The following is a 26,024-nucleotide window of genomic DNA, read 5'->3' as shown; positions in this document are numbered from 1 at the left end:
ATTTTCCCGCCAAGATTCTTTTCGCGCAAACCAAACCTGTGTTTCGGCGCCTCTCACACAGTTAGCTAACTGCCACTTACCTTAAAGAGACATTTTAAACAAAACCACTTAGCTAACTTTCATTTACCTTAAAGACATTTTAAACAAAACACTGCGTTTTGTGGTTATTAGTTATGAACGTCTACAGTAAAAGTTATAATGGTGGTTGCCGTTCTCTCGACCGTTCTTAACTGTTCTGGCGTACTGTTGCTATGGTTACCTCCTCCGGCGAACGGATTTCTCTTCGTGGGCGTCCTTTAGTGTGATCTCTCACAAATTTACATCGTAATATTTGTCATTTCAGAAGGAGCTTTTGTAAGTATATCACCCAAAACGTTATCTGACTTGGCTCAATTCTTGAAAGCGGCATCGGTTGCTCCTCCCTCCGCGCATCATCAGATTGTGTGATTGTTTCCGGCCCCGCCCCCTCTCCGTTGATCCCCGAGCGCGACGGTTATTCCCGTGAACCCGTTTCAGCACCGGGACAGGCATCTCGCATGGCAACATGGCCACAGAGGTGAGAAACAGCCCTCTATTCATCGTTTTTGTGCCAGGTGTGTTTATATGACCCGTCTCTGTAAGATAGCGTCTGAATCTCGGCGTCGCTTTGATCATTTAAATCTGGTTTGGAGATCACGGATCAGTACACGACGTTACAGTGTTTAACCGTAGCTCTGTCGCTGGTCTCGTTTTAAAAACCGTTTAAAAATCGGTTATAATTGCTGATCAGCCCATAAGGCACGGGATAAAATAAACATACAATACAGAGAGTGAACTAAACCCTGTAACAGCCACAAGTGAAGAGCTGACCATTGATCATGGCGACAACATGATAGATAGATAGATACATAGTGTAATAATGTGGTAATCTTGTTTATCATTTAGTCAGATGTTCTTTATTATGACTGAATAGGTTACCACCATTTTAAAGGGTGTGAACAGGCAGAGATTTACCTGTTTATTGTAGGTGAGTAGTAATGTTGACACTGATCAGCAGCTGTATTTTTCCATGTCAGATCGAGTGCTGCTATACTGACAAAGTAAAAAGGGAGATACCACATATACAAAGACATTTTTTATTATTATTATTGATGTTACTGTTTAAATCGCTTTATTTTAAGGCGTCCTTGTTACACGTTGCATGTACTTACTATTATAAATTATGCATAATTACATGCAAACCAAACTCTAACCCTAACCATATAGTAAGAACATGTAGTCAGTTAATATTACTCAGTACTTAAAGCAGTAATTGCACTGTTAAAAAGGACACCTTAAACTAAAGTGTGACCAAGTTTTGCAACGATAAATGTTGTAAGAATACAAAATAAGCTTTTTCACACGTGCTCTCAGATATGTGGACTTATTTAGTTGTTTATTGCTGACACAGAGTGTCATGATTGCCTGAAATGCTGTTGCTTAGAGCAGATGCTTAGATCGATAACAGAAAGTGTGTTCTGACAGCACTGTGTCCATCACACAAGATGACACGGGCTTGTGTTTGTGGTCAGAAGGATCTGGTGCCGTATTCAAATGAGCGCGAGCAGTGCGCGTGTGACGCAGCGGAGCGCGCAGCTGGACATCAAAGAGGATAAAAGCGACTGTCCACGGCTCGATAAGCTCTTTTAGCGAAAGCAGATAGAGTGTTTGTGCGTCTCTTTCATCGGTGACCGGATCAGGAATGATTTCAGCACCGCGGACAGCGACGGACCGAACAAAACTCCCGTACTGCCACGAATCTGTAAGCGTTTTTGTTTCATCCCGTTTTTTAAAAGTGATTTAACTGGCGATATTTGCTTTCCTATTGTGATTTCCTGCGGTTGGGATTTAAAATGTGATTTTACAAGTTATTCTGGGGTTATTTAAGAGTTAAATGTGCGTCCCGCCGAGTAACCTTGAAGGCGCGCGTGATGTTGTGGTTCGAGCGCGAGATCTCTTTGTTTAATCTCGTGCGAGCGGAAAACAAACGTACTCCGCGGGCTAACGGTCAATAAACACTGTGTACAGGCTACACCGGATGACTAGATTGTGTTTTGATATATTTGGTATCAGCGGTGAGTGTGTGTGTTAAATGATCGTCTCCTCGCGATCGATCGGTTGTGCTCGCGGGAGTCGGTAACAATGTCTCTCATCTTTCTGAGACAGTTACCGAGAGCGGCTTGCATGCATAATTAACGAGGCGTTTAGTAACAACAGCCCAGAACGTTTAGTTGTGATAAGTGTCGGTTTACCGGTAACAGTACAATGGTGATATCAGATGGTATTGTACTGTGGTACCCTGCTGAAAAAAAAACAATAGAAACCATCACAGAAGTTGTACTGGTTTTACTGGTTATAACGGGAAGTGTACTGGTTTTAATGGACACTGTAATGGACCCTGTTGGTCTCTGTAATTGGTCACCTTCTATGGTGGTTTGTTAAATCCACTAAATCCTAATGGAATATGTCCCAAAACACTACTGGAAACCTTTTTTTAATGCTTAAAAGTTGATGGTTAGTTATGTTTGTAATGGTTTTTGTAGTGGAAACCATTAGAATTTCTGTGATGGTTTCTATTGCTTTTCCAGCAGGGTATTTACTGTGAAATAGCCTACTTAAAAAAGCATGGTGCTAGCATACATGTCCCAAATTCAAAAATTTTCTCAGTTGTACATTCCTTGTGTCCATGGTCCATGTATCATTTGAAGTATAGCATGGGAAGGTGTATGAACGTGTTAATAATTGCATATAGTGGTTTATATTGAAGTTCCATTCTTTCATTAGATTTTGCCCAACATCTTTTAGTTCTAGATCCTTCTGGGTATGTTTTTGAGGAGTTCAACAGGTAAATGTCGTGTTGAGCATTATTTGACACTGGATATGCCTTTTATCTGAGCTGTGCAAGAATTCTTGAGATCTGTGCAAATGTTGAGTGCCAGAGATTGATCTCGTCCACAGCACTGAAGAGCTGTGTGTGTGTTTGAATCAGTGTGTGCTGTCTCAGCCTGTTACTATATCAGAAGGAGCCATTCACTGGCAGGCCCTGCTGCTAAAACAAAGCCAGTTTTTAAATAACAGGTTGCCAGGACTGCCTGGGTAATTATACTGTCCCTTGCAGTCGGAATAATCTTTATCTGACCTTCAGATGTCCAGAGATAAAGAATAACATACAGTAATGTCAGTTGAGCTGTGTTTGTGTGGTAACGCTGTGCAGTAGTTTGTTAGGGAATGTGCTTTATTATAGTCTTCCAGTGTATGAACATTACTGGTCCTGTAAGAGAAAGAGGTGTGAACACAGGGAAGGAGTGGGGGATGGAAGGACCCACGACTCGTGCTGATGTTAGTGTGTGTGTGTGTTGGCAGTGACAGATGGCCAGTCGCTCTGATGCTGGTGTGTGTGCACACGGGCAATGAAGTGCCCATTAAATTATAAGGTCATCACTGGATTACTCTATAAGTTAATGCCGACATCACTGCATTACTGTATGAGCTTTCGTGATCATTAGCTCACAAAATGCAGTGTTGTCAATAGCTTGGAGAAATGCAGTGACGAAGAAAATGTCAATAAATAACAACATCACTGCATTACTGTATGAGCTAATGACAGAAACATCACTACATTCATGTAGGAGCTTATGACGACAGCATCACTGCATTATGCTGAGCTAATGATAATAACGTCACTCCATTACTCTTTGAGCTCAAAGTGATGCAGTGAAGAGCTAACACAATGTCATCACCTGCACTACACTGCTGAAATGTCTAGTGCCAGCTGTCACTGGCTAGCAAGAATGTCCATATGTGATATAACTGAAGCATTCAGCAGCTGATTGCCTGGTTTCACTAGAAAATGCTACAACGCAGGACAGGAAACTGCACTCGTCAAGCCATGTTCATGCATTGTTTAACATCTAACATCCCAAGGAAACTGAATTTATGATTAGATCAGAAGGCAGTGCAGTGTAACCCTCTCTCGTCCTCTGCTGTAGTTCCATAACCTTCAGGAGTTGAGACACAGTGCATCTCTGGCCAATAAGGTCTTCATTCAGAGAGACTACACGGATGGCACCGTCTGCAAGTTCCAGACCAAGTTCCCCTCTGAGTTAGACAGCAGGGTAAGTGTGTGAGTGTGTGTGTGTGTGTGTGGCAGAACAAAAGAGACACAATGCAAGTAAAAAGGAGAGGATGAGAAAAAGGCTCTTCACTGAAAGAAACTCTGCTCTTCAGCAAAAGCACTGCTGAGTGCGCAAACTCCACACAATACACACATAATGAGCTGCTAATAGAGCTGTTTAAAGGTGTTAGATCATGTTACAGACGCCCAGTAAAGACTTGCTGAGGAAATGACAGGGAAAGGAAGTTTAACACGTAGAGCTAGAGCTTTCAGTGTCTTTCTCACAATCTGTTTAATTATTTTGATACAATCAAGAGTTATCACGTGATGTCTGGCATGAGGCTGATATCTTTACAATGTCAGTCAGTTTTTGATTCAAACCCATATAATGTCCTTGTGTGAACTCTCTGTGCTCTCTTATTGGCTGACTCGTGTTGTCCTTGCACCTGATTGGTCAGATTGAGAGGACGCTGTTTGAGGACACGGTGAAGACGCTGAATAATTACTATGCAGAGGCGGAGAAGATCGGAGGCCAGTCCTACCTCGAGGGATGTCTGGCCTGCCTCACGGTTTACCTCATATTCCTGTGCATCGAGACACGCTATGAGAAGGTACATTATTACATCAGTTTCAGATAAAGCCACACTGAAATGGCATGTAAAAATAAAACATACTATCATTGTAGGTTGATTTATGTGTCTGTTTTTGCAAACTATGGAAAATAAAAATGATGCTGATGGTTAAAAGTGCACCTTGTGTGTTTGTGCAGGTGCTGAAGAAAATCTCACGGTACATTCAGGAGCAGAATGAGAAGGTCTACGCTCCTCGAGGTCTCCTCATCACAGACCCCATAGAGAGAGGCATGAGGGTCGTATCCTTACAGTGTGTGTGTGTGTGTGCTTGAACAAATGGTCAGAAAAAAGTGCCTGATCTTCAGAAACGGTTGTTAATCCACCTTAGGATGTTGCATGAACTCTTTTATTATCTATTCATTTTGTGTGAGGTTTGCAATTATTGCAACCCTGAAGACAAGATTGTGAACAAAATGTGGGATATAGCCAAATATTGTTTTGGCTTATATATTAATTTAGTTGGTTTTTTTTGCTTCAACAGATTATGTTGAATGTCAAATAAGCTAAATATTGTTTATCATTACATTATTAATAATGAATAATTTAATATTTTTTAATGATTTGTAATACACTGAATATCAATTTGTCAGATTATGTTAAAAGTCGAAATATGTTGTTTTATGATTTTAATTATCAAGAATTTAAAAGGTGGGACAGACCAATATCACCATTTTAAAGTGTCACACAGACATTTGGTGAGTTCAGATTTTTTTTAGAATGTTAATTTAATGTGAGAAAATATTTACTATAAAATATCTAATAAGCTCTCACTATAAATAATTTGTTGGATATCTGCCTTTATTGCTTTAAAACAGTAATGGGACCAGGGTTATTATCATTACCTAAAGCCATAAAAACATTTTCATTACTTTAAATAAAATAACCATTAACTGAAATAAAATAAAATATGAAAACCATAATAAACCTAATAAAAATAAATAACAAAACCAAAAACAAACAAGTTTTAATAATAAAAATAACTAAAATTAAAATGACAACAGAAAATTTATAAAATGACTTCAAAATATAAAAAAATAACTAATAGTTTATCAGTAATGCTAGAATGGAACTGAACTGGACACCAGTTTTAATCATATACATGGAAAGTCGTCTAGTAAAAGCATGCATGTGTCAAGTTATTTGTTTAGTAGTTTGTGCATGTAAGGTTGTGTAACGCTGAGATGTTACTCTCTTAACCTGTGTGTGTGTTAGATTGAGATCAGTGTGTACGAGGATCGTGGCTCCAGCGGTTCTAGCTCAGGAAGCAGCACAACCAGCAGCAGCGGACGATGATTCACACACACACACTCACCCACGTGTGACGCCTTCATACTGACGCCCGCTGAACAGACACGACAGCGACCGCTCAGCATCGCCAAACACAAACACACCTGACATGAACTGCCTCCACGAGACACATCAGCTGCTGGATCAGCAGCTCGTCATTACCTCAGTCATCACCGCCACCTTCACTGACCTGCAGCCGTTGCACATCCTCCAGTCTCTCGCTGTAGCATCCTGGGTAAAGCGCACATGAGCTTCTGTCACTGTAATATGCAATCTCACTCACAAACGCCTGTGATGTAGCTGCCGATCGGCACACGACAGTCTTCCATCGTCACGATTTTTCACCCTTTTTTTTGTTTGAGAATTTAATGAGCACTTTTACTCCAATTATTGAACAGAAGTCAGATTTTAGACTAGGTAGATGTCAAGGACTGAACTCTAAGCCCATATGTTTTATACAGGCCCCAGACACTGCCATCTTCTTCCACGGGTACTATTTATGACTTTGTCGTTTTGTTTTATTTCATAGTGTGCTAATCGTTCATGCTTTGTACTCATAACGCGTCGTCAGAGCAGAAACGAGTCCTGAAGACATGACTGCCAAGAGCCAGAGCTTCCTCACATGGTCCTTCATCATGAGCTTCCATTTCGTACGAGAACCTTTGGCCCCTGTTTATGCAAAGATCAAGAGTTAAAGAAGCTGAGAGTGCTTTTCTGTTGTGTAGCAAAATAAATAAACAATGATGGTCAAACGAACAAGTTCTGCTTTTCTGTATTTGATCCACATTTTATTTAAATGTGTTTTTCTGCACAGGGTTTTATTAAGGCATTTTACACTTGACTAAAAAGAAATGCTTTCATGTAAAACAGGACGTTGTTTTTTGCCATTAAGTTTTTAAGGTATTAATAGGCTATGTATATCTCTGTTTGAGATGTTCTTCTTTACGTGGGTTGTGCATCGGCTCCTCAGCGCGGATGAATCTAAGGTTTTGAGGTGTATGTGTGTGGGCTCAGTATTCACTTCAGAATTACAGATACGCAAAGACAAAGTACTAGTATAAGTACAAACTAGTATTTCTAGTTCAAAACTAGGTTTCGAACACTGATTGGTTATGTACTTGCTCATCATTAACTGATCATTTTTAACTAAACAAAAGCCTATTAATATTGTAAAGTGTCAACATGTGAGGTTTGGAGAATCACAATCATCAGCATGACACCGCGAGTTCATCCAGTTCAGCCCTTCAACTTATGTGACTTCTCTTTGTGGAGACAAATATCCATGCAGTAACACTGCTGTGTTTCAGTCAGTCTCTTGAGGTCTGAAAGTACATCTGAAGATCTCCTGAATGTGCATCATCTGATTAGTCTGAGGTCCGTCTTCATCGTGTTGACAGACCAGAACAGAAAACCTCCAGAGACTCAACGACACGGAGACAGACCTCCAGAGACACTCAGCACTGAGACCAGGAGAAGCTCAGGAAGATGAAACCCAGGACAGACGGGAGAGGAGGAAGAGACGCTGCTGTACCGGGAGGCCACAGCTGGAGGAACAGAGGACAAACAGATATGATTCTAATGTGGAAAGAAAGAAAGAAGAAACTGACGTGCATAGACTCGTGATGGGTTTCAGGTAATGTGTTTGCACTTATATTAGGCCGTTTATGCATTACGATTATGAACTAAATTCTGAAGGTAAATTCTTCCTGTTTATAAAGAATATTTCCTTCCACACAACTCAGAGGCACATTGTTTTTAGCCTATTAGCTAGAAACTGCAGTGTAAATAAACTGTACTTTAAATACACTCTACAGAAATCTTTGCTTTATTTAAAACTGTAGTGTTTAAAAAAAATTACAATTTCAGTACTTCTATTTTTAAATGTATTTATTTTCTACTTTAAAATGTATGTTATTGATTTCAATGTTACTTGCCTCGACATTTATTTCTTTTTTCACATATTTCAGCTATCATCATAAATTAGACGTCTTTTGAAAGCTTGAAAAGTCAACGCTCAAAATTCATTTTGTGAAAGTCGTTTTGAAATTGGACATTGCTTTACTTGCTTTAACTTTCAGCGGGCTCCTCCCCCTAGAGGGCAGTATCATGTTTCAAATTTTACTAAATTTACAGCACCATTGTATAGTCACCTGGTGGTGATATTTAGTGCCTAAACAAAATCTCCCAAGAACAGAAATTTTTGTAATCAACTTCAAATTTGTTAAACATATTTCTTTGATTTTAAAGTCCAAATGATTTTTTATTTAGTGCAGTGCATTTGCTTCACAGTAATCTTATTTATTGAAGTGCTTTCACTTCCGCAATAATTTATTGAGTGCCATCCTAAGAGACCAACCATAGGTCTGTATTACAGCATTCATGACATTACTACTCAAAGATGGGAGTGACAGTTAAATCATATACCACTTTTTTGCAGTGTAGTTGATTTTTTTCATCTGCATAAGTGACCATAAACGCATAACCAATGGACTGAAAGTAAACCGACATTCTCAGAACTGCATCTATCCTGCTACATTCATTCATTCACAGTCTGAACGTCCCCTGCACTCACCCACACATGCTCGGCCGTCTCTGCTGGGCTTGTAGCCCTCAACACATCTCTTCTTAGAGCTGCACTTATAGTGTCCGTATGTGTTGGTGCACACCGGACGAGTGTGAGGACACAGGGCTGGCAGACGCCTGCACTCGTTTACGTCTGAACAGGATGAAGGAAATGGAGACAGAATCACACTCACAGACTGCGCAGTCCCTCACGATTGCTTTATTAGTATTGCACACCATTCCAATTTTGAGTAAACAAGTTATGAAAAAAAAAAGGAAATAAAAAGAAAAGCAACAAGTGTGTCGGATGTAAACATTTTCAGACTTAGTGCTGACTATCATTTTTCCCTTAGAAATGTGATGAGTAACAGTACAAGTGTTCAGTTTCAATAGCACTACAGTAAAGATTTTGCATCTTAAACAGAGATTTTGCAGTAAAGCCTGAAGCATCTGTGGTTGAGTTTGTTGAATAACTGGTTCAGTATCAGACATCTGACAGCACAGCTCTGATTTAATGAGACGATGGCACTCAATGTCCAGCTGAAAATACTCAGGCTTTTGTTTGAGGGGCAAGAGAGAGAAAACAAATATGTCAATGTTTTATAATTATTCAGAGGTGTTAAGTGTGTTCTGGAATAACTGCCAAAAGACTTTAGATCAACGTTTGCATTTTATTTCAAATATTTTCTCTCTGTAATTTTTTTGAATTAAACCTTCACAGCGAATTTGAGCAATAAAATCTGCATATTCATTAATATGCAAAACAGGATCCAAAATTAGTTTTTTGTCATTGAGAAAATGCACTGAGCATAAATAGTCATAAATTGTATTTTGCACTTTTGTACTATAATATATATTTTTATTGACTTTTTTTGGACATTTGTGACATTTAAAACCATGTTTAAAATTAAATCATGTATGCTGTTTTGAATTCCAAAAGAGCTACAGAAATGCTTTTAGAAATGTACGTTTTCCATTTTTTCTCAAATTTGGAGCAATTGTTAACAGAGCATGTAATTCACAGATAATCTTACCAACGCAACGGCCGTTTGTGTTGACTGTGAATCCCTCTCCACACTGCAGAGAATCAATACAGAGCCACACTTCAGTATTCACAATATTGTTTTGAAGCAATGACAATCAGATAACAATGTTTGTGCTTCGTTATTAAATGTCTGTTCCTAAACTGTATATAGCCATACCTGGCTGTGTAAGGTGTGCATTGACTCCTCCTCCTCATTTGCATGCATCCATACCTGTGCGTCAGATGTGAGCGCTGACTCCTCCCCCTCATTAGGATATGCGACCTCAATGACGGTGTTCATGTCAGTGGACTCGAGCGGCCGAGCGATGGAGCGACCATTCGGCCAAAAGACTTCAATGCTGGTGGCCTCATCGGTTCCTAAGAGCCAATGAAAAGAGACTATTAATCTAATATGCTAATGACTTAGAGTTGTTACTGAGATAGAATGAGTCAAAATGAAATATGTTTTAAAGTTTGGGGTCTATTTTTTAAATGGGTCTCTTCTGATTTATTGGTCAGAAAATACATTAAAAAATGTTATATAGTGAAATATTATTACAATTTAAAATAACGGTTTTCTATTTGAATATTCCTTAAAATGTAATTTATTTCTGTCATGCAAAGCTGAATTTTCAGCATCATTACTCCAGTCTTCAGTGTCACATGATCCTTCAGAAATCATTCTAATATTCTGCTCAAGAAACATTTGTGCATTTACCTTACTGTCTACTGTTTTTGATCAATTGAATGCATTCTTGCTGAATAAGAAGTATTAATTCCTTTCAAATGAAATCTAACTCACCCCAAACTTTGAACGGTAGTGTATGTAGAATAAAGCAGCTTTTTCTACACTAATACATCATAAATCAGGGATAAAATTATTTAAACGAAGCGACTGAATTTGTAAATGATCTGATCTGTATACCTAACCCAAAGTGAGCTACAGGCTCCATCTCGCACAGATAGCCTGATCCTCCGTCAATGATGCGAGTGTGTGCGCCGCTGTGTTTCGTGAACATCACCACCTTCGCTCCACGAGCGAACGAACCGAAACGTGTGCGCGGCACCACACGCAGCCACTTACTAGAGGAGCCCTGCAGAAAGAAGAAGAAAGCATGCTGAGCTGACCATTCAAATGTTTGTTTACACTGAATTTTATGTCAGAACTTGGGAGACAACTGTATACAGTACATAAACAATGAGGTCCAAAAGTCTGAAGTCATGGATTGTTACATTGAAAATAAACTTTCTGACATACCTGGTTGACCTTAAACACAGAGATGGGCTGAGAGGCGCTCTCCCCGTGAGCCACCAACAGATCCAGCAGACCGTCACCGTCAAAGTCTGTCACTGTGGCGCCTGTTACCCAACCAAAACATCACTTTCTAATGCTGTCAGTTATTAAAGAAAGACATTAGGTTGTTTATATCCACAGGAAGTGGCTCTGGTCATGTGATCTGACCTGTGCCCCTCCCCTGAGGCTCAGAGGCGTCGCCCACATCCAGCTCTGTGATCTCAGGGTCAGAGTTCTGCTTCCTCGACACCCTACACAAACAAAAGCCAGTGTTATTATAGGATTATTTACATTATTATTTATAGCTTTTATTTTGTATATTTTTTTTATGTTTTTTCTAGTTTTGTTACTAATTTTGTCATGTGCTTTTGTTTTTTATATTTATATTTAAATATTTTATATTTAGTTTTAGGAATTATTTCATTTCTAAATTTCATTTTATTTTTTACGTTATGTTTATCTAATATTTACATTTTATTTTATTTTATTTCCATTGTATTACAATTAATGAAAACTGATTTTATCTAACAATAACAACACTGCCACAAGGACACATTGCCAATGAAAAAGACATTATAATCTCTAAATAATATGAATATATATATCAGTGAACATTAGACATCAGCTGATGTACCTGAAGATTCTGTTGGGGGCGTTTCCTTGGTAAGCGATGTTATTAAAGAAGACTTCAAGCTGAAGATCGTTGTCAAAATCAGCAGCGATGACGGTGCGAATGGGTGACGGAGTGGCGAAGGCCTGTGTGGCGACATCCTACAACAACATATATATGAAGAGTTAATTTTTTTTAATGTGCAAAAATCATGTTTTTTATCATGTTATTATGTTTTTATTGTGTGTGATTTTTTAGTTATTTTTAACCTAATCAAAATAACCCAACTGCAGTTTGATTGAGATTAATTGGAATGCACAATGAAAAAACACGATTTTTAAAAATGGTTAAAAACGGAGTTATCCGTTTTTGCAAATGAACTCTTCATATAGACCCATATAGCAAAAAAACATATATGTATTTATTTATTTATGGCCAAAATGTTTTTTTTTTTTTTTAAATATATGTTCTAAACAGTGAATTTATATAATTTTTAAAAAATATAAAATATATTTAGTTTCAAATTTCCATATACCAATATATATTTTAAAATAAGTCAAGAAAATACATTTTCAATCTTACAGTAGCCTACATTTAGGCTTTATTCACTATTTTATGTGTTATATGTTCACATGTGTTATAGACAAGCAAAGTTTTTCTTCAAAAATGACATGTGAATGTATTTTCATGGACTGATAATTTATATTTATATTATTAAAATACATTTACAAATATTTACAAATACTGCCCCAAAAGTATATGGGTAGAGAATATATTTACAGAATATATATTTTGAAATGTATTTAAGAAATGTATATTTTTGGCAAATTTTGTATATTTTGAAATATATTTATTCTCTGATAATTTGTTCTCATAGATTGTCTTTGTTTTACTGGACTTCTTTGATGTTTTAACTGAAAACCAAGTCAAAAATTGTAATTAATCAAAGGCTGTTTTGCTCAGAAGTGATTCACCTTGAATCTCTGCTGGCCGTCCTGCAGGTAGAGGCGGTGTGGGCCGTTCCAGTTGCCATAAACGATGTCTGTCTTTCCATCACCGTTAAAGTCGGCCAGCGCCACACCTCTCCCGTGCTGATATCTGTCTTCAACTCCTGTCATCACACCATAACACATAAGTCTGAGGGAAGATTACAAATCAGTGCTGTAAATATAAAGTCAGGTCTCTCACCTGCCTCGGCGGCCACGTCTGTGAAAGTTCCGTCACCCTTGTTCTTGAACAGGAAGTTGGCTCCATTTTCATTGTCGCAAAAAATGTCAGACCTTGCGTCGCTGAGGATTGGACCGACAACTACACCACGGCCACCTTATAAAACAAGTTTCAGAAGGTTACACTAACGCTAAAAAAAATTGGGGGTTTTAGAAAGAAATGAATACTTTTATTCAGCAAGGATGCATTTAATTGATCAAAAGTGACAGTAAAAAATAAATCATAATGTTACAAATTATTATATTTCAAATGAATGCTGTTTTTGAACTTTCTATTCATCAGCAAGTACTGGGAAAATATGATAATGGTTTCCAAAAAATATTAGGAACTGTTTTCAACATTGATAATAATAGATCTTTTCCATATTTCCGGGTTTCTCAGCAGCGGAAGTCATCATAGTTGGGTTAACTTCAAGAGCATTTAATCCCAAATATATTTTTTGCATTCCCATTTGCTCAAATATCAAAAGAAAAACTCCAAGATAGTGTTTTCATGACTTTCAGTAAAAGGCAAAAAATTGAGAGAGACTGATAACGGCAGTCAGAAGAGAGAATGATGCAAAATTTACCCTTCCTTCCCATAGACGCTGCATTAGAAACACCCTCGCATTAGCGTTAACTAGTTTTTTTGTAATTTGATGCAATGGTGATATTATACAAAGTATAGTGTTATAAATGTACATACATTTTAAAAAAGATTAAAATATAGAAAATCTTTCAAGGATTTACGATGCTGATGACCATTAAATGTATCTTGTGAAAAGTGTCCATCAGAAATGTGTCTTGAGCAGCAAATCAGAATATTAGAGTGATTTCTGAAGGATCATGTGACACTGAAGACTGGAGTAATGATGCTGAAAATCCAGCTTTACATCACAGAAATAAATTACAATTTACAGTATACTGAATTAGAAGTCAGTTACTTTAAATTGTAATCGTATTTCACAGTACTAGTATTTTTACTGTATTTTTGATCAAATAAATGCAGCCTTGGCAAACATTAGAGATTTCTAACAAAAAAAACAAAAAACAAATCTTACCAAATCTCACATATATAAACAAACATGACTTTTGTTCTCTCTGACCTGTGTACTTATTGACGTTGACTTGTGGCGCAACATCAGACAGCGCAATGATGCCTTTCTCGACGTCACTGGCGGCTTCATCCATCTCTATGAGCGCGTGCGGACCGACGTTACCGCTGGCGTAGTTCGCCACGTAAATCGAGTAACGACCTGTTCCCTACAGCAGAATAAATTCATTAAAATGCAAAACTAATTATAATATTTACTCAATAACTATTAAAAGATGGATAATTTAATTACCTTTCTGTCGACACAAGCCACGGAGCGTCCCGCCATGCGATTGGCCACTCCCCTGCGCACGTTGATGTCATCGCCGAGCAGATCCTCGAAGCGACCGTTACGAAACTTGAACAGTTTGTCTGCATAAGTCGCCCGACCTTTAAAGAGTTTAGTTTGGTTTTGTAAGCGATTGTTTAGTTTTCTGGGTCTACAGGTATATGTGTTTTTTTGCGTACCTGAGTAGGCGTTGTTGGTGTTGAGGAAGTAGATCTCCTCTCTGCCGTCTCCGTCCACATCGCAGGCCGTCACTCCGATGGCGTTTCCCTGCGTGTCTCTCAGCGCGTAGTAAGGAGAAGCGCGGTCATCCACCGCTATGTTCACGAGCTTGTTTTGGGTACGGTCATACTTCAGAACCAGGTTTGGGCCGTTATACCTGACAATGGGCAAACAACAAAATCCTTAAATGGGTCATGAACTGAGAAACCAAAATTCACTTGATCTTTTGACACATAAGAAATCATTGTACTATAAAAACATCCTGTAAGTTTCAGAACTCAAAACTTTCTCATTAGTCTAAAAACAGCTTATATTGAAGCCAGTCTGCTAAAACGACAGCTTGTGGAATGTTCTACTCTATGAGATGTAATAGTGTGGCTAAGCACCGCCTCCGCAGAAGAAGATCAACACCTGCTTCTACATCGCTGCCTGTTTAGCCCTGCCCACCGATTTGCACATGTAGTGTAAATAACGAGACGCAAAAGTACAGGTCTACACAGAAACCAAATGATAAAGACAACCAGATGCTGTGCAGTGCCAAGTTGTGGAAAAACAGTCTTTGCATTGCCTTCCTTCTGATCCCAACGGTGGAAAAGAGTGGATGACCTTTATTTTTAATGAAGATCCAGACCACGTCAGTAAGAACTCGGTCCTTTGTTCACTTCATTTTACCACAGATTTGTTTACAAACAAGGCACAATTCGATGCAGGATTTTCAGAAAGATTGAAACTAAAAGACGATGCTTTGCTGAATATACTGTAAAAAAATGTTTACAGTATATATTGGATCCGACAGTAATGTCGCAACACAAGTGAGAGTAACTGTTTTTATTACGTAATTACTATTGCTTTGTCTTTTCTTACAGATTGTTTGATATGTACTGAGTATTTATGCCTTCTTGACCTAAACAGCAACGTCCATCTGTGAAGGATGTAGGCTGTTAAACATACACAACTATTAGCCAATCATAGCAGTGGGTGTTTACTTCCAAGTCTACAATCTGCCACGCCTCTTCAAACAGAGCGTTCTGATGAGGGGGGTTAAAAACAGGACAGAAACTAACCTATTACTTATGAATGATGATGTTTTTTATGAATCAGACGACCGTGCAGAACGCTTTGAGCAATAGAGGTGAAGGTAAAGGCTCTGCTAAAGGCAGCTGTCAATCAGTTCGTGCCTGTGTGAACGAACAGACAGTGCAACCTTCTTGGCACAATATATAATTCTGTCTTTTTTACCCTCAAATGCAGCGATTATCCCCTGCTAACAGCTGGAGCCACAACAGTACGCACAAGAGGTCAATATTCACTATTAACCAAATGCTTTTCACCTGTTTCAACATCTCTCACTGTTTACACTCCGACTGATGCTAGTGAGTAAACTTATTATAGTACATTTTATTCCTTTCTTTTAATCTGTAACAGAGAGCGCGTCGTGACTGCCTCAAGATCTTTTCTGTTTGTACTCCAATGCACGTAAGCAAACAGACAGTGCAAATCTACACGTATTTACCTACTGTATTTGCCACCTATATCTTACTCCTATCTTATTATAGAGCACTGCCTCAAGATCTCTCGGTCTGTTTACACTCCGATTGATGTGCGTGACAAAACAGAAAACGCTGCTACTCCTACTCTGCCTGGCGTGCCATCACTGTAAAAAAAAAAAAAAAAAGTTGAGCCAACTTAAAAATCTGCTGAAGTTGGTTGACTTAAAATTTGGAGTTTTCTCAACTTGTCGTTTTAAGTTTATACGACAAAAATTTGAGAATCTCCCACAAAAATAAGTTGAGCAAACTCAAAAATTGGCCTGAATAGTATTCCATACACATACATTATATATATATGTATATATATGTATATGCTTGTAGTGTTTGCAGTTGTTAAATATTCGGCCAAATTGTTTTATTAATAAATATATAAACATTTAAATTAATTTATTTTTCTTATTAATGTGAAAACTTTATCTATAATCTGTTGGCATTTTCATCCAAAAAATGTCATACTTTTTAAAAGTGAGTCAAACAAGAGATCTTACAAAATCACAGCTTAAATTATTTATGTTGTATATATATATATTAAGTGTAGAATTCATATATTCATAAATTTCATATATCTGCCTGTTTTATTTCATAATCACTGAGAAATCAGGCTATACTGGAGTTTCATTACCCGGCCACCACCACCTCCAGATCCCCATCTCCATCTACATCCGTCACCGCCATCCCATAATTCCGCTGGGTGGGGTTGTGAAGAGCATCAGGGGGCAGAACCGTATCCGTGGTGACGGAGAACATGGGCTGAGCTTGAGAGAGAGCTGACAGACCCAAACCGAGAAGACACGCCCACCACATCCTCATCTCCACCTGTCAATCAAACAGTATTCAGTGCAAACTGACAGCAGCATTCACATTTTAGCTTCATAATCATGCAGTTAAATGTAATGTGTAAAGCATTTTATGACATTTCTTACACGGCATATGAATATGAAAACATAAATAAGATCATGCAATTATATTTAAATTCAACTAAAAGAAAGAAAAATTTGGAAAGCATGCAAAACAGAACCAATATGTTGTTTTGCATTAAAGAAAATAAACGAAAGAGATTTTCAGAGCAGATCTAAGCAAACTACAGCGACATGATAGGACAGAATAGTTCATGCATTTACATTACATTTAGTCATTTCGCAGACGCTTTTAGCTTTACAAGTAGATAATAATGTGTCATATCCACCTGTCGTGCTGACTGAGCTGGATTACAGTGGATACTCACGCTCTCAGGCTTTCCTGTCCGTGGCTTGACTGTAAATGATGTGTGTTTTCTGTTGTGTACGGTGTATATATTCGCTCCTTACACAACTTCAATGCAGCCGCCTTACACAAGCGCTTGTGTAAGCGACTGTCCAATCACTGTCGAGGATTTTAAATACCGTGTAGGTCCGACCAATCACAAGCCCGCGAGAGAAAAGAGGGCGTGAACGACGCGGGAATCAGCATGCAGATGTGTTACGTGCCAAACAAATACTCAATTTACTCAATAAACTTAAAATAATATTAATTGATCAAATATAATCATGTTTGCTTGTATTGTTTATAACTGTAATAATTGTAATATTAATTGTGAATAATTGTACTGTAGTATTTGTTGCTGAAAAACGTATCACAAGAACTGATAACTTATCATAGTTGGCAATTATTTTAATTAATCTCATTCTTTTCGCAGTTCGTGAATAAAATGATAAAACGTTTATTATGCGTCGCTTTGGATAGCAGTCAAAATGAGCTTCGCTTCTAAACTACACTCTTACCAACCGCCATAAAACATCAAAGAAGAAGAAGAAGAAGAACTACACTCTTAAACTACAACTCCCACAATAGACTTCCCGACGTCAGGGCGTGCGTACGTCTCCAAACATCCGGTCATGGTTTCAACGTTCCGGCGAACTGAAAAATACTGAGGCGTAAGTAGAAGTAAACTGCGAATAATTTCCTCTACAAATGTTAATTTTCACTGCTTAACATACCATCCTAGAAGATTTTGGTGTTACTATCAGTACTCATTAGTTGTTTTGAAAAGATAATTCGTGCTCCTAAATGGTGTCTCGGTCAGTGAATTTGTGTTTATGTTACGAACGCTTACTATTTAAAAAGAACTTCAAACTTCAGAATGCTACATTGTTGTCATTTATTATCTTGTAAATTAAAATTATTTTGCAATGCTCATCCAAATTCGTCTGGAAATGTAAGTTTTAAATAATGAAAACGACGTATTTAAATAATGAGTCATACACGGATGTTGAAAAATCACGACTTATATTGTTTCTTGTCTGTTTATCACACCGGAAATGAAAGAGCAAGTTTTGGCCAATTACATTATATACACATGCAAGAATTTTACATTTACATGGATCCTGATATGCCACTCTAAAAACAGCTTTTGTCCTCCTTACACTCATTGACACACTTTCCTTACACAGATCCCTATGGAGACTGAAGCAGCTCAGCCAGAAGAGGGGCCCAAGACGGATGCTCCGGCCCGAACAAAAAAACCTGCCATGGAAATCTACGTGCCCAAGAAACGCCAGGCCGAGAAGATGGAGAAGCCTCAGGCAGGCGGTGACAAGAAAACCAGACCCAGGCCCCGGTACACCGACAAGGCCCGCAAGAACAAGAAGGATAAAGCCAAAGCGACAGAGACCCCAAACGGAGAGGAAAAAACGGATGACGGGGGGCGGGAGGAGGAGGGAGATGAAGAAAACCTAAACATGCACACAGAAAAAGAGGAGGAGTCTAGAGATGATACGGACAATGTATCCAGAACTATGAACACACCAGAGGACACGGGTAGTGCACTAGAACATGATGGGGTGCCAAAAGAGGAGGAGGAGGAGGAGGAGGAGGATGAAGGGGAGAACTGGGATTCTTTGTTTAATGATGATGGGGACTGTCTTGACCCACATTTAATGGAGGAGGTAAGAGTTACAAAGACGATTCAATCCCTTCACTCGTTTTTGAGTGAGCTGTCCTTTAATTATGACATAACGAACTGAGACGCAGGGTTTGATTCTTCTTCCTGTTTCAGATGTCTCTTAAGGAGGGGCGTAAGAAGCCGTCTGCGCAGGAGCCGCGCTTCGACTGCTATAATTGGACACCGGAGATGGAAGAGGAGGTGGAGCTTCGGGACGATGAGCTGTCGCACATCGTGGAGATTTACGACTTCCCGTCTGATTTCAAGATGGAGGACTTGATCAGATCCTTCAGCTCGTTCCAGTGCGTCAAGCTCTGATCGTGAATCGCACTGATTTCATGTTGTCTAACCAGCATTTAAATAAATAAATGGGGCTGCGCAATCAATCAATCAAACAAAAAACTGAAATAGCTACGTTTTCTCAAATCAAAGCCTGCATTAAATTAAAGGATTAGTTCACCCAATAATGGAAATTTGCTGAAAATGTACTCCAAGATATAGATGAGTTTGTTTGTTCATCAGAACAGATTTGTAGAAATTCAGCATTACATAAAAATGCTAATGTATAATTAAATTATTGAAACGATAACTTAAAATCTCAGAGGGGGCTTCATGTAAATATTTGATGTATTTTTATTTATGTATTTTAAGGGGTTTGTACGGTGGCCGAGAGAGCTCAATGCGCTGCAAATAGAAAAAACACCTGCAAATTAAGAAAACAACTTAATCAATTTGACAATATGCGCGCTGCAAATGCTCACAGCACAACCAAACAAAGAAACGCGCTGCAAATAAAATTCTTTATTTGGTTGTGTTGTGAGAATTGACAGCGCATTTCTTTATTTGTTTGCGTTGTGAGCATTTGCACCACCTGCTGTCAAACTGAAGAAGATGTTTTCTTGATTTGCTGGTGCTTTTTCTATTTGCATGTGTTTTCTGAAGTTGCAGCGCGTTGAGCTCTCTCGGCCACCGTAGGTTTGACTGACAAAAAAGTTTAGAAATCCCTGGTCTACGGAAACTGCTGTTGTTACTGATCAGATGTGTGTTTTCAGGCAGAAGGGGTTTGACATCAAGTGGATTGACGACACGCATGCCCTCGGTTTGTTCTCCAGCCCCATCGCAGGTCAGTGTGTTTTCCAGATATTGTGAATAGCATTATGATGCCTGTAAGATCTCTGGAATCAATCGCTGGTTGACTTGGAGGACAACAGCATGACGGTTTTAACTTCTGTGATATGTTTGAGGACTTGAAATTGTCTGAAGAAGCGCTGTGAAAAAGAGTAGAAATGTCACTTTTTGAAATGTTTCCATAATGAGTCATCATCAAACTGGTTTCTGAATTTTGATTTAGAAACAGTCAAGTCCAAAAACGTACGTGTCATTAGCATCACACGCATTCAAAATATTGGTAATCCCGAAAACGAGAAACCTTGTCCTTTTATTGTACATGTTGTATATCTTATTGTGTGTCTGTGTAGCTCGTGATGCTCTGGGGATGAAGAACCCCATAATGAAGATCAGGCCTCTCTCCAAATCATCAAACGCCACTAAAGCCAAAGCGCGCAGCTGCTCCGGTACTCCTGCTCTCTCTTATTCACTCGTGTTTTATCTATTCTGAGCCTGTTTTGTGCATCCATCAGAAATGAAGTCATAAACCCAGTCTTATTTAATATTTTCTTTTTCCTCAAACCTGATTGTCTCTGTGTAGATTATCTGCTGCCGGCTAAAGAGCGTCCTGAGACGAGTGCTGCTCTGGCGCGCCGCCTGGTGATCGGGGCTCTGGGTGTGAAGAGTAACCAGACCAGAGAAGATCGAGAGGCAGAGAGGAACAAACTACGGCAGGCCAGAGGTGACGTAACTATTCACAGCTTCTTATCTTGCTGGACTGGTTAAAAACGGGGATTTATTTGTTCTGTTCTCTCGTCAGAACAAAAGCATTTGGCTGCTAAGCAGCGTGAAGACGCCTGGGAGGGCAAATGAAGATACAGGTTTGTGTTTATGTGAACTATGAAGCATTTTGATTCGATCATCAGTTCAGGTCTGAAGTGGTTTATCTCTGGGTTTGGGGACCTCCAGCAGGACTACTGTCAAACCAGCACGGACTGAACCAAAGCCACAAGAACAGGGAAACGGGTTCATCGAAGCAAAGTCTGAGAGCCACACAAACTTCAACAGGGACGTTTTGTAATTTTATATCTTTCCTCTTGAGATTCACTTTGAACTGTGAACTTTGCCCTGTAAATGTTTATAATTGTTTTCAGTTTTAGAAAGGCCATTTTAATGTATTTTTGTTGAATAATGTTTTTCTTTTTGGAGACTAAAACAAACCAGATCACGTCAGTGTGATTTCACTTTCCATATTTTGGTTTTCATTTTTTGCTTCAGTAAAGAGAAACCTCGACACTGAGAGCTGATGATGTCTTACATGCCACTTTTTTGTTTTTATATGAGTGAATCTCAAAATAAAAAGGAAATAGGAAAGATGGTTTTGCTTTAAAAAAAAAATTAGGTCAAGCATCATGGTGGTATTTGTACTGCCATAAATTGCAGATTTTTCAATGAAAAACTGAAATACAGTGACTATTTTGTAAATCGTATGGAAGCCCGTTTCTGCCACTGTACACATATATATATATATATATAAAAAAAAGGTTATTGCAACTCTTTCTCATAATTCTGACTTTTTTCACAGAATTGCGTGATATAAGCTCAACTGCGAGTTATAAAGTCAGAATTACAATTTATAGTTATAGTTTTTAAAACTCGCAATTCTGACTTTTTTTCTCGCAATTGCGAGTTTATATCTAGTTTATATCAGAACTGTGAGATATAAACTGGCAATTGCGAAATAAAGTCCAATTTTGAGTGTGGTGGGGGGGGGAGACTGATATGTTCACAGAATTGCGCGTTTGTATCTCATAATTATGACTTTTTAACTCACAATTACGAGTTTATATCACGCAATTAAGAGAAAAAAAGTCAGAATTGTGAGATACCTTTTTTATTTTTTATTCAGTGGCAGAAACGGGCTTCCATAAAATCATAAGTTGTTTTTTTTCCCTTTTTTTTGTAAAAATGATTAAAAGTCCATTGTGAATATTGTATTTAATGCCGGTCAAGTCTTTTGCAAACCATCAGCACAATCTAACAGAACTTTTCTTATGTTCAGTGGCATAGCTAAGGTTGGGCATGGGCCCACTCACTTTTTAACTGTGGCCCACCCAAAGAGAAGTTTGTAAGTTTCCAAATGGATGTAATTTATTAAACGTTAATAATGATAAACGTCTTATTTTACTGTAACTTTATATATTTACTTACAAAAAATATCAAACTTGAGTTTTCATGGTCAATTACGGGCAGTTTCTTAGTTTTCACTCTTTCTATTGGTGCATCATACACTTATCAAAATGATGATTCGTCAGTTTTTGTTAGTCCCACCCACAATGTTATGTTTATGAATTTGCGCGTTTAGTAAAGTTGAATTTGAAAATACCTGCGGGTGATGGATTTATTGATCGGAAACATCTGTACTAAGTGTGTTTGGAGCATCATATTAGCATAGGTACAGTTTTATGTTTCCATCCACCTATTTTTATGCGCATTTTGGAATATCGCATTTAAAAAACGCTGGATGGAAACGTCAAGATGCGCATAAATTCTAAAAATGGGCATAAAGAACTCATGCGCACAACTGAGTAGGATAAACTTTTTATCTGACAAGAAAAAAATGTGCATAAACTACGATGGAAACACATTTACCAAATAAATTCCTCCATGCGCATTGAAAAAGTCATGTGACTTTGCGTTATGTGACGGGATAACTTGACTAGCAAGCTATGGGTTTTTTTTAGGTTTTTTTTAGAGATAATTAGTGCCAGTTTATCAGGAAGTGACAACTTTGTTCTCTTTGATTCGTTGGATGGAAACGGTGCTTTATTCGCAAATGTTTTAATGCGACAAAATTCCAGTTTTGCGCATAAGTTAAATTCGCATTTTTGCATGGAAACATGTTTGATTTGCTAAACAGATGCGTCCTTTGTGGAAAGAAACATAAATGTTGCGCTAGATAACTGTTTGTCCACAACAAACTGCATATTTGCAGCTGCGCTCATTTCTCCTCGATATTTAACGTTATTCTCCTTTGAACGCGAACCGACAAAAACAGTTGATTATGAGATCGCCCCCTAGTCTCAGACTGAGTAATGCTTTACAATAAACTTCCTTTAGGTAACGTTAGTTAATGCAGTGACTAATATTAAAAATGAGCAATATACATTCGTTACAGTGTTTATTAGTCTTTGTTAACGTTAGCTCAGGTGCAAATGTTAACAGATACTACTTTTTATTTAATAATGTATTAGTAAATTTTGAAATTTCATTCATGTTAATGCATGCTTTAGAAGTGTTGTGGACCTTAAAGAACCTTTGCGCTGTATTTTCTGTTTGCAATTTGACATGCATTTTTTGTACGCTACACTTTTCCCACCCTGTTTTATGTCAGTGTGATTTCACTTTCCATGTTTTGGTTTTCATTTTTTGCTTCAGTAAAGAGAAAAGTCGACACTGAGAGCTGAAGATGTCTTACATGCCACTTTTTATTTTTATATGAGTGAATCTCATAAAATCTGTCAACTCAAAATAAAAAGTTTGCCCACCCTGTTTTATGTAGGCCCACCCACTTAAATATTTCTGGCTACGCCCCTGATTATTACTGTAAATATTGTGCTGTTAGCATTTATCTCCAAAAGATTGTGTTCACTAAACTAACAGACACTTTTTCAAGTGTCTGATGTTGATGCACTTGGATTCCCAGCTGTGATCGGAATAAAAATATTCAAACCTTTCTCTAGAATATCATTCATGTATTGTTGACATAAACCTTTTGTGTTTTCTAGTATGTGCAATTCTTTGCTTTTAACAAGAGTTATTCATACCACTTATAACGATATCTTTGAAATGACTTTCAGAAGGTTTTTTTTTATTAACGATGAAGACATTGACAGCCAATCAGAATCCACCTGCGGTTGAAAGCGCGCCAACATTTAAAGCTGTAGACCAGTGGTTCCCAACCTTTTTTTCATGCCACTACAGAATGTCACATTTTATTATTGGGTGATTCAACACATACATGTTTTACCAGCTAAGAGTTCATCACTTTTAGAGTTTCATCCCTCTATCTGATGTGAGCAGAAGTATTGGATCAGTTGCCTCGCAGGTCTTTCTAAGTGATCAGCTGTGTCCTGTTGCATTAATTCTTCAGATATTAAAAGCAGGGAATATGTCGTATCAGTTATATCCATTACTTCTGCATTCTGAGTCTTGCATTCGATGATGACACACGCAAACCAGGATGAAGATGAGGGAGCTGACTTTGAGAGAAAAGCAAGCAATTTGGATGCTAAAGGAAAAGAGGAAGTCAATTACAGCTATAGCAAAAACAAAGGGCATGGAGAAATCAAGAGTTTGGAAACACCAGCAACCAACAACTACCTGATCGGCTGAGAAAACAACAGTAGCTGATGACAGACAAATCATAAAAGCTGTGAAAATGAACCCTAAAAGACATGTCTGTAAAATCACCAACAACTTCCAGAAAGCTGAGGTGATGCTCTGAAAATGTACTGTCCTCAGGAGACTTTGACACAGAATTACAGATGCTACACAGCAAGATACAAACCTCTGACCAGCTCCAAAGAAGAGTTTTGGAACTGTGTTTATGGACCGATGAGACAAATATGAACCTTTATCTAAGTGATGGGAAGCAAAAATGTGCAGAGAAAAAGGGAACTGCAATGATCCCAAGCATACAGCCTCATCTGTAAAGCATGGTGGAGGTGGTGTCATGGCATGGGCATGCATGGCTGCCTCTGGAACAGGCCTCTCAACTTTACTGATGACTTAATGTATGATGACAGTAGCAGAATGAATTTGGAAGGGTACAAAACCATCTTGCCTAACAATATTCAAGAAAATGCCACCAGATTCTTTGGGAAGTGCTTCATATTGCATCAGGACAATGACCCAAAACACCTGCCAGTTCAGTCAAGGAGTTTATAAGGGAACAGACTCACTGCTGTGATTGTGCGCAAGGGATCTGCAACTAAATAATAGCAACTGTCCAATACTTATGCTCACATCAATGAGTGGGATGAACTCTAAAAGTGCTGTTCTTTTTATTTGGTAAAACATGTATGTGTTGAAACGGCTAATAATAAAATGTGACATTCTGTAGTTTTGTCTCATATTAAACTTTTCATCATATTTGCAAATGTCTTGACTACACAGCCAACAGAACTATTTTGTCTTTACTGTTCCAATACTTTTAGAGGGCACTGTATGTATATATATATATATATATATGCAATAATAATAATATTTTTTTTTTGTCTCTTAGAAATGCACATTTGACATTGAGTTGACAGTAGTAGTTTGAGTTAGGATGCAGATGTAAATTTGTTCATCAAAATCAGTAACATCTGTAAAAAACTAAAACAAGCTCCTTATTTATATAGTGAAATTTAATTTTTCTGATTGAGTTTTATTACAATGAACCATTGTTCTTCCATAGTAGCATACATTTACATCATGATAACCAGAGTTAAAACCACACATATAGCACCTCAATAATGCGGTAAATATCCAACTATACGGTTTGTAGGTAGCCTATTTATATGTAAAACAGTAGTCTAAATACATTGATTATAAATGCACAAACGCTAGCCTATAGCTTAATCACAAATATAGTGCAATTACACATTACTCTTGTAATACACGTCTACATTAATATAATAAATTTGATATAAATACCACACATTTCTGCCACAACACCATGGTGCAGTTAATGTTACTACAGTAAATCCCTGGCAAACGATGGCGATTTGTAGATTGAAAAGCCTTCTGATAATATCGTTGCACAAAATTGTACCACTATAATTGTAGTTATCGTTTTATCGCCCAGCCCTACCTCAGAGTACATCTGCTCCCGCGCGCGCCAGACTGAGGACCGCTGCTGGAGACACTACTGTAGCGCTCTGCCGTGCTGTGGACGCTTCATCAGGTTAGACGCAATATTTAATTTTTGCACTGTGAAAATATCTTCTATCTAGGACCTTAATACAACTTTAAATAGACAAAATACGAATAAAAATGTTTTGTTTTTTTTTGGTCATAAGTTTTGATAGCTGAACGTTTGCCGTTAAGCCGTAAG

The 26,024-nt window shown here is 38.1% G+C and overlaps 3 protein-coding genes across 12 annotated transcripts; 2 read left to right on the top strand and 1 right to left on the bottom strand.

Annotated features, from left to right (window-relative positions):
• Positions 1-102: 102 nt before the first annotated feature.
• On the top strand, positions 103-6,798 carry golga7ba (golgin A7 family, member Ba). 2 transcript variants are annotated; one of them, XM_058771428.1, is made up of 5 exons: positions 103-556; positions 4,008-4,133; positions 4,591-4,743; positions 4,902-5,003; positions 5,977-6,798. In XM_058771428.1, exons 1-5 carry the CDS (start codon positions 545-547, stop codon positions 6,055-6,057), a joined length of 474 nt encoding a protein of 157 aa, XP_058627411.1. In that variant the 5' UTR covers positions 103-544; the 3' UTR covers positions 6,058-6,798. The 2 variants fall into 2 exon arrangements, with proteins under 2 accessions (XP_058627411.1, XP_058627401.1); XM_058771418.1 differs by lacking the exon at positions 103-556 and adding an exon at positions 1,146-1,780.
• A 31-nt stretch (positions 6,799-6,829) lies between these two features.
• crtac1a (cartilage acidic protein 1a) lies at positions 6,830-25,818 on the bottom strand. Of its 6 annotated transcripts, none has more exons than XM_058771206.1 (15): positions 25,782-25,818; positions 16,520-16,713; positions 14,308-14,504; positions 14,093-14,229; positions 13,853-14,009; positions 12,730-12,864; positions 12,516-12,652; positions 11,566-11,702; positions 11,100-11,182; positions 10,896-10,996; positions 10,563-10,731; positions 9,816-10,015; positions 9,648-9,690; positions 8,624-8,767; positions 6,830-7,595 (listed from the first exon to the last, which is right to left on the bottom strand). In XM_058771206.1, the coding sequence occupies exons 1-15, from the start codon at positions 25,791-25,793 to the stop codon at positions 7,474-7,476; spliced, it is 1,968 nt and encodes a 655-aa protein (XP_058627189.1). In that variant the 5' UTR covers positions 25,794-25,818; the 3' UTR covers positions 6,830-7,473. The 6 variants fall into 6 exon arrangements, with proteins under 6 accessions (XP_058627189.1, XP_058627206.1, XP_058627198.1 ...); XM_058771223.1 differs by lacking the exon at positions 25,782-25,818 and adding an exon at positions 17,084-17,467 and having other exon boundaries at positions 6,831-7,595; XM_058771215.1 differs by lacking the exon at positions 25,782-25,818 and adding an exon at positions 17,123-17,466 and having other exon boundaries at positions 6,831-7,595.
• r3hcc1l (R3H domain and coiled-coil containing 1-like) lies at positions 17,685-23,660 on the top strand. 4 transcript variants are annotated; one of them, XM_058771321.1, is made up of 8 exons: positions 17,685-17,810; positions 18,327-18,821; positions 18,932-19,119; positions 19,870-19,940; positions 20,296-20,391; positions 20,526-20,666; positions 20,745-20,805; positions 20,894-23,660. In XM_058771321.1, exons 2-7 carry the CDS (start codon positions 18,333-18,335, stop codon positions 20,795-20,797), a joined length of 1,038 nt encoding a protein of 345 aa, XP_058627304.1. In that variant the 5' UTR covers positions 17,685-17,810; positions 18,327-18,332; the 3' UTR covers positions 20,798-20,805; positions 20,894-23,660. The 4 variants fall into 4 exon arrangements, with proteins under 4 accessions (XP_058627304.1, XP_058627313.1, XP_058627295.1 ...); XM_058771330.1 differs by lacking the exon at positions 17,685-17,810 and adding an exon at positions 17,815-17,954; XM_058771312.1 differs by lacking the exon at positions 17,685-17,810 and adding an exon at positions 17,967-18,091 and having other exon boundaries at positions 20,897-23,660.
• Positions 25,819-26,024: the final 206 nt, after the last annotated feature.

Source organism: Onychostoma macrolepis, chromosome 01, assembly GCF_012432095.1.
Source record: "Onychostoma macrolepis isolate SWU-2019 chromosome 01, ASM1243209v1, whole genome shotgun sequence".
Classification (NCBI taxonomy): Eukaryota; Metazoa; Chordata; class Actinopteri; order Cypriniformes; family Cyprinidae; genus Onychostoma; species Onychostoma macrolepis.
The sequence above is the reverse complement of the archived record's forward strand: the minus strand, read 5'-3'. Positions and strand labels throughout refer to the sequence as shown.

Excerpts from the sequence above, each read along its gene's own strand:
- golga7ba (XM_058771418.1), top strand. The coding sequence starts at position 1,721 with ATGATTTCAGCACCGCGGACAGCGACGGACCGAACAAAACTCCCGTAC. Across the intron at positions 1,781-4,007 it reads TCCCGTACTGCCACGAATCT|TTCCATAACCTTCAGGAGTT; the intron begins GTAAGCGTTTTT and ends CCTCTGCTGTAG. Across the intron at positions 4,744-4,901 it reads TCGAGACACGCTATGAGAAG|GTGCTGAAGAAAATCTCACG; the intron begins GTACATTATTAC and ends GTGTTTGTGCAG.
- r3hcc1l (XM_058771312.1), top strand. The coding sequence starts at position 18,017 with ATGCTACATTGTTGTCATTTATTATCTTGTAAATTAAAATTATTTTGC. Across the intron at positions 20,392-20,525 it reads CAAAGCGCGCAGCTGCTCCG|ATTATCTGCTGCCGGCTAAA; the intron begins GTACTCCTGCTC and ends GTCTCTGTGTAG. Across the intron at positions 20,667-20,744 it reads CAAACTACGGCAGGCCAGAG|AACAAAAGCATTTGGCTGCT; the intron begins GTGACGTAACTA and ends TTCTCTCGTCAG.
- crtac1a (XM_058771206.1), bottom strand. Across the intron at positions 9,691-9,815 it reads TGCACACCTTACACAGCCAG|TGTGGAGAGGGATTCACAGT; the intron begins GTATGGCTATAT and ends GATTCTCTGCAG. Across the intron at positions 7,596-8,623 it reads AGACGGCCGAGCATGTGTGG|CTGTGGCCTCCCGGTACAGC; the intron begins GTGAGTGCAGGG and ends CTGTTCCTCCAG.